The sequence below is a fragment of the Prunus avium genome, chromosome 3 (assembly GCF_965620075.1).
Source record: "Prunus avium chromosome 3, drPruAviu1.hap1.1, whole genome shotgun sequence".
Classification (NCBI taxonomy): Eukaryota; Viridiplantae; Streptophyta; class Magnoliopsida; order Rosales; family Rosaceae; genus Prunus; species Prunus avium.
In genome coordinates, this window is record NC_142286.1 from 5,183,799 (window position 1) to 5,196,385 (window position 12,587).

General features: G+C 37.8%; 3 protein-coding genes across 3 annotated transcripts; 1 reads left to right on the forward strand and 2 right to left on the reverse strand.

Annotated features, from left to right (window-relative positions):
- Positions 1 to 1,950: 1,950 nt before the first annotated feature.
- LOC110769498 (protein JINGUBANG-like) lies at positions 1,951 to 4,326 on the reverse strand. Its single transcript, XM_021973485.2, has 2 exons — positions 3,620 to 4,326; positions 1,951 to 2,852 (listed from the first exon to the last, which is right to left on the reverse strand). The coding sequence occupies exons 1-2, from the start codon at positions 4,130 to 4,132 to the stop codon at positions 2,121 to 2,123; spliced, it is 1,245 nt and encodes a 414-aa protein (XP_021829177.1). The 5' UTR covers positions 4,133 to 4,326; the 3' UTR covers positions 1,951 to 2,120.
- Positions 4,327 to 5,796: 1,470 nt separating this feature from the next.
- LOC110769526 (DNA-directed RNA polymerase subunit beta) lies at positions 5,797 to 8,822 on the forward strand. The gene is made up of 4 exons (XM_021973531.2): positions 5,797 to 6,294; positions 7,020 to 7,464; positions 7,570 to 7,685; positions 8,092 to 8,822. Exons 1-4 carry the CDS (start codon positions 5,919 to 5,921, stop codon positions 8,511 to 8,513), a joined length of 1,359 nt encoding a protein of 452 aa, XP_021829223.2. The 5' UTR covers positions 5,797 to 5,918; the 3' UTR covers positions 8,514 to 8,822.
- Positions 8,823 to 9,100: 278 nt separating this feature from the next.
- On the reverse strand, positions 9,101 to 12,176 carry LOC110769500 (auxin-responsive protein IAA27). Its single transcript, XM_021973487.2, has 5 exons — positions 11,345 to 12,176; positions 10,612 to 10,841; positions 10,121 to 10,262; positions 9,712 to 9,773; positions 9,101 to 9,499 (listed from the first exon to the last, which is right to left on the reverse strand). The coding sequence occupies exons 1-5, from the start codon at positions 11,905 to 11,907 to the stop codon at positions 9,462 to 9,464; spliced, it is 1,035 nt and encodes a 344-aa protein (XP_021829179.1). The 5' UTR covers positions 11,908 to 12,176; the 3' UTR covers positions 9,101 to 9,461.
- Positions 12,177 to 12,587: the final 411 nt, after the last annotated feature.

Below are 12,587 nucleotides of genomic sequence, written 5' to 3' on the forward strand. Positions count from 1 at the left end.
GAAAATTGATAGCTTGCTTCTCTGTTGCAAATGTATAATGCAGTCAACTTTGTGTCAAATATTTTAGTTGGTCCCATATGAAATTGCCCCTCACTGGTAATTCAAGGTTTCAATGGCAAACGTCTTCTAGGATACAACAACCTCCTTCTTGTGGTAGTAGCATTCCGAACCCCAAGAACAACGAACACAGACTTGTGTTTGAACTCTCTCTCAATATCAGGGCCGGCCCTTGGCCAGGGCAACCAGGGCCACCGCCCGGGGCCCACGATTGAGAAGGGCACAAAAAAAATTTATATTAGCTTATATATATGTATATGATCAGACAAAAATATATATATGTATATGCAAAATAAAATTATAAGTACTCATAAAAAAATAAAATAACTACAAGTAATGGGTATGGCTACATTATATTGCCCCTATGCTCAACTGGTGTACATATTACCTTATTTTCATTTTCAACATTTAAGTAAATGTCTTTGTCCTTTTACTTTCATTTATTTTTATATTACTCCATTTACTTAAGTTTACAATGTAAATAAGGAAGTACCCCCCATTTAGATTCAAATAAAAATACTAGAAAATCAAATTCCTACCAAATAAAAATATGAAAAATCGGTTTTAGTGCAAAATACGATTTATGCTAAAAATGATGGCTCATTAAGTCAATATATACTTCATACTAAAATTCCATAAAATCAAGTTTTCTTATTTGATGTGTAAGGAATAAAAGCCGCCAAAAATTATCTTGAGAAAATGATTATTCCGAAAAACCATTTTTCATACTTAGTCCACCTTCGCTAAAAAAATTATGGGTCACCTCCGCTAAAAAATTTATGGGTCTGCCAACCAATGGTGGCAAGCATAAGAATTCTCTCTCTCTCTCTCTCTCTCTCTCTCTCACCCAAAGCACGCATCTCCTCCCTATGTTTCTCTAAACAAGGATTTTCTTATCAGGCTTTTGGTTTTTGTCTCAAATGGTGAGGAAGGCTATTTCAATCGATTCTCATACTTGCAAATTGCAATACACTAGTTAATGAGTTTTGTCAAATTGGGTCGGTAATTATTTAGAATGGGTTATGGATAATTTGGTTTGATGGGGATTAGGTGTCTTGAGAGCTAGCTGGGTGGGTGGGTGCTATTCGGCTTCTGGTAGATGGTGGTTGCTAGGTGGCTGGTGGTGTTTGGGTGGTGGCTTGTTTGGTGCAGCCTGGGAAGGAAGTGATGAAGTTTTTCATGTTTTTTTAATATTCTAAAATAATTTTTTAAAATTGTTAACATCCATGTTGGATTTACACTTAAGATGAGTTACATAAGTCCTTATAAGTTATTTTACAAAAAGATAAACTTGTCTTTAAAATTTTAAAGATATGATGGGTGGGAAAATAGGACAAGATGATGGAAATAGCAGCACTCAATTAATTATTTGATTAAAAAAATAATAATTTATGAATAAAGGGCACACTCTTAAAGTTTTGCCCTGGGCCTTCAATCACCCAGGGCCGGCCCTGCTCAATATGAGACTCTATTTTACTAACAAAGACTCATGAAATCAATAATAATAATAAAATATATTGTCTCTATTTATAGATAATGAAGAGTCATTTCCCAAAATACATGACTTAATTTGAAGAGGCAAGTGATGCATCTCATGCATTGTTTCAAACTTAAGTCACATATTTTCGAATTTAATTTCCATTCACATATTTTCTGTAGAGGATTATAATCACTATAGCAAATACTTTAATTTTTAAAACTCGGCAATTCTCTATTTGCTTCTCTATGCTTGTCGAAAAATTGGTTTGATCAGTGATTTTCACTCAACGATGGGTCAAACTTCGTAAAGGTCCCCAGGAGTCTAGATGGGCTCAAATTGAAACAAATTCTGATTTGCATGTATCAAATAATTAATTACTAATATGAGGGGCATTGTATTTGAACCACGTCTCCCCTAATATCACTTATATATGTATATATAAAATGAAAAATAAAAAATAAAAATTATTTACGCATAAGCAAAGTCGTAATTAATATTGCTACACCAAAGTTATGTACGCATATGAGATATGTATACAAGTTAGCTATAGCTAGATCCCTAATTGAAAATGTCCCCTTCCCTTCTAGAGCTCAAAATACTCGCACCCATTTTGCGTTGAAGTCGTATTTTCAGCAACTCTATTTGTGCAGGTCACACGCCACACTTTAAGAACCCCATCAAGACTCCCAGTGCAAATTGTGCAACCCTCCTCAGTCTCCTCCCCTAATCGTCCAGAAAATGCTGCGACACACCTGATTGGGCCTCTGTGCCCCACAAGCACTGCTAGACACGTGTGCTGGCCATCCTCTACATCCCTAGACCAAATCCTACTGGTTGAGTCAGCGGACCCACTCACCACGTAGTTCGCCACGCTGGCCAAACACATCACTGCATGTGTGTGGCCTTGGAGTGCACCCCCGTACTGCAATTGGCCCGAGAACCACCCCTTGAGCCAATAGTGTATGTATCCGTCAGTGCACCCGCCATAGAGGACCCCACCGTCTGAGGTTAGGGTTAGGGTTTTGACCGGAGAGCACTTGGCGGGTAGAGTTATAGTGAGCGAGTGAGGAAGCTGGTCGCCGCTGCAAAAGTTGCGACGCCAAACTCGGACTGTAGCATCGTCTGAGGCTGTGTAAAGGATCCCGTCATCGGCAACAACGATGGCATTGATGGGCTTGGAATGAGCTTGGATGGTCTCAATGCACTTGAGGTCCGAAATTCGCCACACTTTGACTGTTTTGTCTGTGGAAGCTGAGTATAGAATGTCCTCGGATACATTGATAGCTAGTGATGTAATAGCACCCGTATGCTTTATCTGTTACATAGATAGAAATATTAATCAAAGTAAATTTGACCAAGGTTTTTTTTTAGCAAATTGCAATTATAACAACAAAAACCAAGAACAAGAATGATATATGATGGATTCATCTATTACTAGTACTAATTAATGACTGCTCCTGTATTCCATCTACTAATTTTAGCATAAGAGATAGAAAATTTAATTCGCACTTCATCTTGTCTTGTCTAATAATGGTCATAAAAGACGACCAACAAAATCTATGAATTCAATAAATCAGCTCCAAATGTGGTACTGGGAGGGATATGCATTCATGTGTTATTTGCTAGAGTAAAGTGCTTCACCGTTGGCCAGTCCCGACGTCGACAATCTCTCAACAACTAGAAATCATTTTACAATATGAATTCTGACAAAGTTCTTTTCATACAAATCCAACTATAATTATATGTACAGCAACAAATTTATTTTAATGGACCGCTAATTACTTGAATTTCTATTAGAGATGTGATTATTAGATGGACCCAAAAAAGTTTCTTAGAAAGGTCAAGAAAATATCTTAATCGGGAGGACCACTACATAAATTTAATTCCAAAATTGTCTATAGTACTAGGTTGGGGCCATCTCAAGCCTATATGTGATTTCCCTATCCGATTTCACCATCTCACTCTTCCTATGACACATTGGGGCATCGTAATTAATGGTCTCTCCAAAGTTTCAACCCCTCCCAAAACCTACCAGTAATTAATAGACAAAAAGAAGAAATATATCAAACATTGAGTACTTACAGTCTTATCTTTGCCGGCAATGTATAAGCTCCGAACATAACTTCCGGTCTTTGGAATAGTAGCCAACCTGACATGCTTCAACCCCCCATCCCATGTTCTCTGCCAAACCCTAACCTTACCGTCGCCATAAGCTGCATAGACCTTGTCATGGGAAACCTCGATTGCCACAACCATGCAAGCCTTGGCCTTGAGCTGCCCACATTCTGTGAACTCAGGGAGCTTCCAGAGCCTTATGAGGTTGGTGCTGGAGCCGGTGTAAACGAGGCCGTTGGATGCGGCAATGGACAAGATCTGGCCGTCCTTTTGGAGGACGGAGGAGATGCAGCGGTAGGCGGTGAGGAGGTCAGGGTGCTTGGAGGGAGTAGGATTGAGAGGGTGGAGGGGAGAGGAGGTTGGGGAGGCATGGAGGCTTAGGGTTTGGGAGAGGGAGGAAGGAGAGTAGGTAGGGTGTGGTGGGGTGTATGGGAAGTGTGAGAAGGATGGGGCTTCCTTGTTTGAAAAGCTTCTGAACATGTTTTAGTTTTGTGTATTTTCTTCTGTTGTTGGTGTGATTTTGGGTTTAGGTTTGGTTGAAAAAGATGGGGTTTGGGGAGAGTTGGAAGAGCATTAGGGAAGCCATTTTCTTTGTCTCAAAATGCAGCAAAGGAGGGGGTCTTCTTTTGGTGCATATATATAAATGCTGCGAAATTGGGCCAGTGGGGAGTACTGGTGGTGTGTAAATGTTTATAAATGCGATGGGCTCGTAATTTAGAGTAAGATCTGACAACACATACGTATATGATATATATTCCATATCTCTAACGTCATTTACAATTTTATAGTTTATATATTTCACTTTACTACCCAAAAGTTTACCGAAATTTAGACTTTACTACATCAAGTTTTTTTCATATCAACTTCGTACACAAAATTTGAGTTTTCTACTATTTTCATACATCCGTTAGTCATTCCATCAAATACTTTATAGTTTTAACCACATATGACTTACCTAACACTAGGCCTGGGCACGAATCGATTTGGAATGGTAGAGGGCCTTTCCGTTAACAAGTCTTCGGTAGACCAATTTCTCTTCCATTAACCAACCATTAATTAGAACCTTTAACCATTCAGATTGCTTAACCGCTTATTTAATTCAAATTAATTTAGTAGGCGGGCAATACCATTTAACAAAAAATCTTGAATAAAAATATTTTTTACTAATGCTAGTTGAAAAACTCCAACTCAACATTTAAGAAAATGCTCAATAGACAAAGATAAGTCAAATTCGGGGATCCCTTCTTTACCGGGGATCATTTCCAGAGGTTTTAGTGAGGAGTTGGCAAATTCATACTTGCATATATTAATATTTAAATGTGGGTACTTAAATAATGAAACTTCTATAGATTATAGCACCATGACAAATGCAAGACAGTAGTATTATAGGCTTATATTCTAACACGTATTTGTGTATGTATATATATAGAGGGATTCCTTATTTGAGGAACACCCTATAGGGTCCATTCCGCATTGTATTTCACTAATCTACACCGTCTATTTTGTAGATATTCATTCAAAGATCATCTCTACAAAAAATCACTTGAATCCGATATCATTTGACTACTCAATTAAATTATTGAAATTTAAGTGCTTTCTTGAATTATCATGTTCATTAATTTTATTGGTCTCAATTAGATGCCTTAATAATTATCAATTTGCATAATTTTTTGCAAGAATGATCTTTGAATGAAAATGTGAAAAATAGATGATTTGGATCGTTGAAAATAAATTCATAAGGGATCCTAAATGGTATCACTCAAATAAAATTATTTGAGAGATCCCTCAATAAAAGGGAACTATATATATATATATTATCTTTACTTTATGTATACATGTATTTATATTTTATATATACACATACATTATAACCAAAACTAGATCATATACATTAGTTCGGTTCGGTACGGATTTCCATAGGATTAGAGTTATTGTTATCCAATTTTTTAACCAAACATTTTGATACGGATTGATCTAAAGAATAAAAAATAAAAAATAAAAAATCAAACAAACTAAACCAAACCAAACTTTCGATCAAAAAAACTATGGATACAATAGTTTCGGATGAGATGCCTACCCAACCTAACACGAACGGGTACCGTTCATTGATCATCATATAGCTAACACAACCAACGGAGTTTCTTCTCATTCAATCCCATTATCCTTTTTTCTCCGAAACAATCAAGAAAGTAAGGGACCCACACTTGCCCCAAGGCTCTTTCCTTTCTCACTCCCTCTCACTCTCTCACTTTCCGTTTCTCACACAATGCCGCTCCCTCCTTCATCTTCAACCCAAAGATCACCAACAAAAATGCTCGAACGAGCCCTCTCCTCCCGCCGGAACGCGCTCTACGCGGACGAAGCCGCGGCCGAAAATGATGCCGTAGCTGCCGACGAGTCCAAAACCAAGAAACACTTGCCCATCTCCTTCTTCACAACCCGAATCACCAACTACTTGACCCGAACCGGACCAGTCTGGCCCTGCCTCCTCCTTCTCGCTCTCGTCCTCTTCCTCATCTTCTCCCTCATCTTCAACTCCCGGAGATTCGTCTGCGTCTCGCCTTACGACCCGGTTTCTCGCTCCGGCTTCTTCGGGTTCGATGGCCTCGAATCGGATTTTGGATCCCTCGGCGTGCCCTGGTGTAAGTATATCCGACTCAAATCGCATGTCTGTAAAGTCGTATTCTTCAGTGTTAGATTGATGGATCTGGGTGTTGTTTTGATGTCGATGTCAATTTCGGATCAAGGGTTTGCTAGAGTTTCGGGCTTCGTTTCGTTGCCTTCAATAAAAGATGTAGAATTTTTTGGTAACTGAGTAATTTGGGTGCTTGGAATCAATTTCAAGTCTTTCACTTTATGGGTTTGTAAGAAAAGTTGGAAAATTTAGCTAAGTTGAGTTGACTTGAGTGAACAATGAATTTAGTTGCACTGGCTTAGTAGTAGCTTCATTAAGTTTATATTTCAAAAGGAATTGTGATGTGCGTATTTTGGATTGTAGTTCTTGCTGGTATGAGATATGTTCATATTTACAAACTTTTCTTTATGTTTTAGACTTGTCTAGCATTTGTTCATAATCAAAGTGTGGCAAACCAACCATTCTGACTGAATGTAGCACTCCCATTAAAATCTGCGGTATAGAAGTCTAATTAAAGTTAGGATTTGTTGCATTAAATATGAGGGCCAATGCCCATGTCAGTCCCGTTGCTTAATGTTCTTGAAGTTGGTAGTATGTGAACCCTGGTGGGTTCTTTATGAGTGAATGTGGGGAATTTTGAGTTATTTTATTGAGTTTAGAATCCTTGCTTTTAGTGTGAGTTCCTGGGTACATACCTTTGTTTGATTCTTATAATGTTATCCTTGGCAAAAGGCAGATCGAAACATGGAAAAACTGTTGAATGGACATCAAAGGATTTAATCAAGGGCTTGGAAGTGTTTATACCTATATATGAAACACGACCAATAAAAAACAACCAGTTTGGGATGGGTTTTGACCACAGCTTTGGGCTCTGGTTCATTGCGCAGTGGCTGAAGCCAGATCTGATGATTGAGAGCGGGGCTTTCAAGGGGCATTCCACTTGGGTTTTGCGGCAAGCGATGCCAGACACGCCAATTATAACCCTTACACCCCGGCATCCTGAAAAGTATTTAAAGAAGGGGCCTGCATATGTTGATGGGAACTGCACTTACTTTTCTGGAAAAGACTTTTTGGATTTTGGAAGTATTGATTGGAGAAAATTAATGAAGAAACATGGGATTACTGATCTCAGCCGTGTTCTTATTTTTTTCGATGACCATCAAAATGAACTCAAAAGGTACTTACAATATCTCACTGTAATTGTGCTCCTTCCACTCATTGTTGAACGATCACCAGAAATCCTGATTGCTGACTTTTTCAAATTTTATGCTCTGGTGAGCAGAGTTCGGCAGGCTCTGAAAGCTGGTTTTCGACATCTAGTTTTCGAGGATAATTATGATACTGGAACAGGAGACCATTATTCCTTAAGGCAGATATGTGATCAACCCTATATAAGAGGTTCATGCTCTCTCTTGTTATTTTTCATTTTTCAATTATTTTTTGCCATTTTCTTTATGTTATAATATGCATTCATGCCTTTGCCCTCTTTCTTTCTTATGAAGGCCAAAGTAACTTTAGTTGATGTAGTATGGATTGAATACTGGTAAATAATTTTGTTTAATAAAAGAAACCATAGTAGTATATCCAAGGAGTGAGTAATGGCTGAAAGACTAAGTGTGTCGCCAAATACGTACCTCATTTTTGTAGAAATGTGTGTTTTTCTTTGGTTTGTGGTTGAATAGTTTTTTGTTTTTTTTTTCCCGATAGAATTATCTTTTTCATATGTTGGTTATGGTTTATTGCTTCAACAAGTAATTTTTTTTACTCTAGATTGGGTCTTATTTTTTTCTTCTGGGTGCTGCAGGAGGTGGTCACAGCTGCTTTAAAGACAGTGATGAAGCTAGGATTAGGTCAAGAAGGAAGAAGTTCTGGGAGAAAGCAGTGGATATTGACGAACTTTGTGGCCCAGGTGAAGCATGGTGGGGTGTTAGAGGATATATGCTGGATGACTTTAACAACAGTAAAAGTAATAAGCTGATTTCGTATTCAGAACATTTTCAGAATAGTCGGTTTGTTGAATCAATTCTTGATGTTTACTGGGAGGTGCCACCAGTGGCAGGTCCATCCCTCACCCATCAAACTAGATATGATCCTGCTCGTGCAGTAACTCCCGTTGTTGAAGATGGCCGGTATGGCTTATTCCAACGGCTTGGTTTAACCAGACTCGATCCTTCTGTATTTAATGGATATACTCAGATGGCTTACCTTCAGATATCTAAACAGTAATTTTAGAGCTGCCTAGATTCAGATACGTTATTTAGCTATCAATAGTTGTTCATATTATGCAATATGCATGCATTTTTCTCAATAGCTTTTCGGCTCATTTATTTCCTTTGATTTATTTGTCTTTCTATAGTCAATGTGGAATCAATCTGAGAGACAATTGTTCTGTACTAGTAACTTAGTAAGTATCATGTCATAGCTGGACCATTTTGATTTGTTTTCAGCTGTCCAGTTTCTTATTTGAACTGATTCAGTTAACTTGTCTGTTGTAATATTTCTAAATTCAATTAATTCAAGATTTCCTTGTTTTCAGTAGCCTGTTCCTATGTCAAATTTCAGTTCCAGACCTAGTTCTCTATCCAAAACTTAATAGCTGCATGGTTTTAGTTTAATGACAGTTATGTTTGAATTTTGGAAACGCCATGGTTTAATCTCTAGAACAAGATGAATTTTAGTGTAACTCCAACTTTCTGTTTCTGTAAAGGCTTGGTGTCCATTAGCTATTGGATCGAAGTTGTCTAAGCCAAAAATGTTGCGACAAGGCGAATAATGCATATACTAGTTTCTAAGGTTTTTGAACAAGCCAAACAAACTCAAATCAGTTCTTTATTGTTCTTCTCAAATCAGCAGCTAATCTCAAAATCATTGGATGGACATGGACTTATACATACAGTTGTTCTTCAGAGAAAGGAGAGATTTGCAAGCAGCAAGGACCATTTACATAGGAATTAGAATATATGGGTACATAAGAGAAATAGCAGCAAAACAAACACATAATCTGGACATCACCAGTGAAAAACTTTCTAACTAGTAGGAAAATTTCCAATCCATAAAAGACAAAAACTAGGATACTGAAACATATGTAGCAATCTGCAACAAGCACCCAACTTAAAGTCCATTGAAAGGTTTCAATACTCAGAAGAATGCCATTTCCAGCTGGTACAGTTTATGTTAGTTGCGGTTCTTGCACTTCTCCACGGCCCTTGGAGCTGCGAGCAAAAACAGTGATCAGATAAATTACAAGCTGGATTACAACAATCTCAGAGTTTAAACATCGAAAGAAAATAAAATACCATCATATTCCTCACAGTCATGGGAAAAATATATGATTGATCAGTGATAAAAGAAAACATAGGCTATGCTGGGATCTGCAGATAAAACTGAAAATGTATCTTCGCTAGTTTATAATTGCAGAACATACCTAGCCCAATTGCTTCGGAACCTTTCATGATCCTTAGCCTCCTACACGTCTCAGTGAACATCCTGTCATATTACACAGTGATAAGATGAGAACAGATTAACATCTAAAGACAATAGACTTCACTGACTGTCAAATTTGAGATCAGGTGAACTGAGGAAAAGTAAGATAATGAAATGAAAGGCAACACTACGTTTCTTATCAGGTGATACATAATTCTGCAACAAAACGCGTCTGCAAGTTAAAATCACTACTGTTTATGGATCATACAAGTCAATCAAGAATCAGTTAAGATAATTCCATTGACAGATTTGCGTGAGTCTACTAAATCAGCTAGATATTTTTTTATTTCAAAATCATCACTCATGCAATTCAGTTCAAAAAGCCATAGCACAGAACATTTGAAACTTACTTCCAAGGAACATCACCAACAAGCATCCAATCATCATCCTTGTCTTCATAAGTGAGAACAAATTCAGAACCATGGAGAAGATCCATCAACCGACTCGCACTCAGGCCATCTCGCTCTGGAATTCCATTAGAGCTGCACTGCCCTGAATCACAGCCAATCACAAAGTTCAGTAAATACTTATCTGGTTTACCTTAAAACATCCTATGAAACATTTAAACACCCTTTTGTAGGCTCACTGCTAGGCAGATAGTCTTTGGTCCCGTATTAGGGAGTGTCAGTAGTGAAGTCCCTAACTAACAAGAAACAACTATGTTACCTGAGGTGCAACTGCATATTTCAGCTTTATTAAACACCCACCTTAATTTATATTCTGGATCAAACCCTACTGGCAGGCGTTGTACACCAAACTAAGTGGCCGAATAACTCAGTCTGCATGTGCATGCCTGCCTGCACTTGAGAGAGAGAGAAAAAAAAGAGAGAAAGAAGAGTACCAATGGTGAAGCAGCTAAACATCTTCTCCAAAGCCATGGAGAGTTCAGTGTAGTTGTTGTAGGTTTTAAGGTCAACCTTCCGCAGGTAAGGAGCACCATCCATGCTAACTTTCACATAAAGGCACCCAGACCCTTGTTTGCCATCAGCATCATCATTGTTCTTTGCCAAATTAGAGGCCATGGAGTTCTTCCGAAATGATCGAATTGGGGGCCATCCTACCACCTGTGCCCTGTTACACAAGTAATTTATTATTCATTAAAATTCACCATTAGTACCACACATGTAGGAAATCGTTACTAAGGTTAAAAGTTACATAGATTGATGAGTGAGAAGAGAGATATATTGAAAGTCCAGAAAGATAGAATAGCAAAAAAAAAAATAACATTTTTAGAAGTTAAGGGAGAAAACATCTGAAGGCTACATGCAGAAAAACATTAGGAATCAAATTATACCAGAGTAAAACAACATACCAGTAAACACAACAGAAAAAAATAAAAATAAAAATTTAACACGAGTTAAACCCTTCCAGAAAAGAAATTTGTCCCACTGGGGATAGAAAATTAAGATTAAGAAAAATGAAGCTGAATTTTTTTTAATTCTTTCTTGACCAATTTATTTATTTTCTTTCTCAGAAATCAAATTTCCCAGGAACAGAAGGAACATTTGAGGTAAAAAAAAATCCCTGTAAAAAGAAATAATTAAGAAATGACCAAAGAAGATAAGTAAGCTTACTTGGCAGCAGGAGCACCACTAGCATGCTCAGAGACCTGAGGCTTCTTCTCCAGGACTGGCTTTGGTGATTGAGGAACAGAAGCAACCTCTTGCTTGGCTTGTGCAGAAGCACATAACTGTTGGGTTTTACCATTACTCTCAACACCAAGAGGCTTAACATTATTCATACCTCTAGGAGAGAACAAGACTGCTCCTTTACCCATATCAACCTCAGATCCAAAAACCCATTTCTCAGAAGAGCCATCAATGGCATCAGAGAAGCCCCTCTTAGCCCCAGACACAGGGTTCTTTGAAGGGTTTGGAGAATACCCATTATGCTTGTTATCCTCCAAATCTTTTCCAAAAATAGAGACCCCAATTCCAAGTCCTGATTTTCTGTCGGGAGAGCGAGAACCAGGCAAGCCAAGCCTTAGCTCAGTCTCCTTGAGGTTGAAAGCAGAGCTCTTCTCATCCTCTGTTGTGGAGAGGGCAGGGGAAGAGGAAGAAGAAATCTTTTCAGAGCTTCTTTCCATTGAAGAAGTCTCTGTTAAGCCTATGTAATCATGCTCCAGTGGCATAGACATCAAAGTGTGTTTCAATCAATTTTGGACCTCAAAATATGCCAACAGAAATTTAGACTCTGAGAGAAGTAAATGAACTGAGAGACCTTCAAGAGAGAGAGAGAGAGACAGAGAGAGAGAGGCAGGCAGTAGGCACAGTCTGGTTAAGCTGCTAAAGAGCTGGTTTTTGTTGGTGCAGAAAGGAAGCTTCTTTTAGCCTTTCTGTAGCTGCATTATTCTTTTGCATTCTATTTAAAACTCTACTCTTTTCTTTATGGCAAGTTTGCAACAATGATGAAAGCAATTCTATATTGTATTTACATTTAAAAATGAAAAAGCTATCTTAATGGACTATCATAACTCATACAATTTAGTTAGTTAAACACTCAAATTTAGTACAAAGACCCAATGGTGCGTGGCGTATGGAATGTGTGTGAGTTCGCTCCTTTTAATAGGAAAGGTCCTTAAAAAAAAAATGGCAATGCTAGATTTACCACATTTTTATACCACATTGTATACCGCCTCTCTAACAAAGGTGGAGCCCACCAATATAATGAGGCCTATCTTTATTAGAAATGAGATACACAATATAGTATAAAAATATGGTAAGTCTAGTATTTTCATAAAATAAATATAAAAAAATCACTCAAATTTAGTTTTTTACTGCCTTTTTCAAGCGATTGAGATTTAATTCATCATGTTAT

What these genes read in the sequence shown, in the direction of transcription:
- LOC110769498 (XM_021973485.2), bottom strand. Translation starts at nt 4,132, where the DNA reads ATGTTCAGAAGCTTTTCAAACAAGGAAGCCCCATCCTTCTCACACTTC. An exon ending in TTGCCGGCAAAGATAAGACT is followed by an intron (nt 2,853 to 3,619) that starts GTAAGTACTCAA and finishes TCTATGTAACAG; the next exon opens with ATAAAGCATACGGGTGCTAT.
- LOC110769526 (XM_021973531.2), top strand. Translation starts at nt 5,919, where the DNA reads ATGCCGCTCCCTCCTTCATCTTCAACCCAAAGATCACCAACAAAAATG. An exon ending in CATCAAAATGAACTCAAAAG is followed by an intron (nt 7,465 to 7,569) that starts GTACTTACAATA and finishes TCTGGTGAGCAG; the next exon opens with AGTTCGGCAGGCTCTGAAAG. An exon ending in TGATCAACCCTATATAAGAG is followed by an intron (nt 7,686 to 8,091) that starts GTTCATGCTCTC and finishes TGGGTGCTGCAG; the next exon opens with GAGGTGGTCACAGCTGCTTT.
- LOC110769500 (XM_021973487.2), bottom strand. Translation starts at nt 11,907, where the DNA reads ATGTCTATGCCACTGGAGCATGATTACATAGGCTTAACAGAGACTTCT. An exon ending in AGTGGTGCTCCTGCTGCCAA is followed by an intron (nt 10,842 to 11,344) that starts GTAAGCTTACTT and finishes CTTGTGTAACAG; the next exon opens with GGCACAGGTGGTAGGATGGC. An exon ending in GTTTAGCTGCTTCACCATTG is followed by an intron (nt 10,263 to 10,611) that starts GTACTCTTCTTT and finishes GCTGTGATTCAG; the next exon opens with GGCAGTGCAGCTCTAATGGA.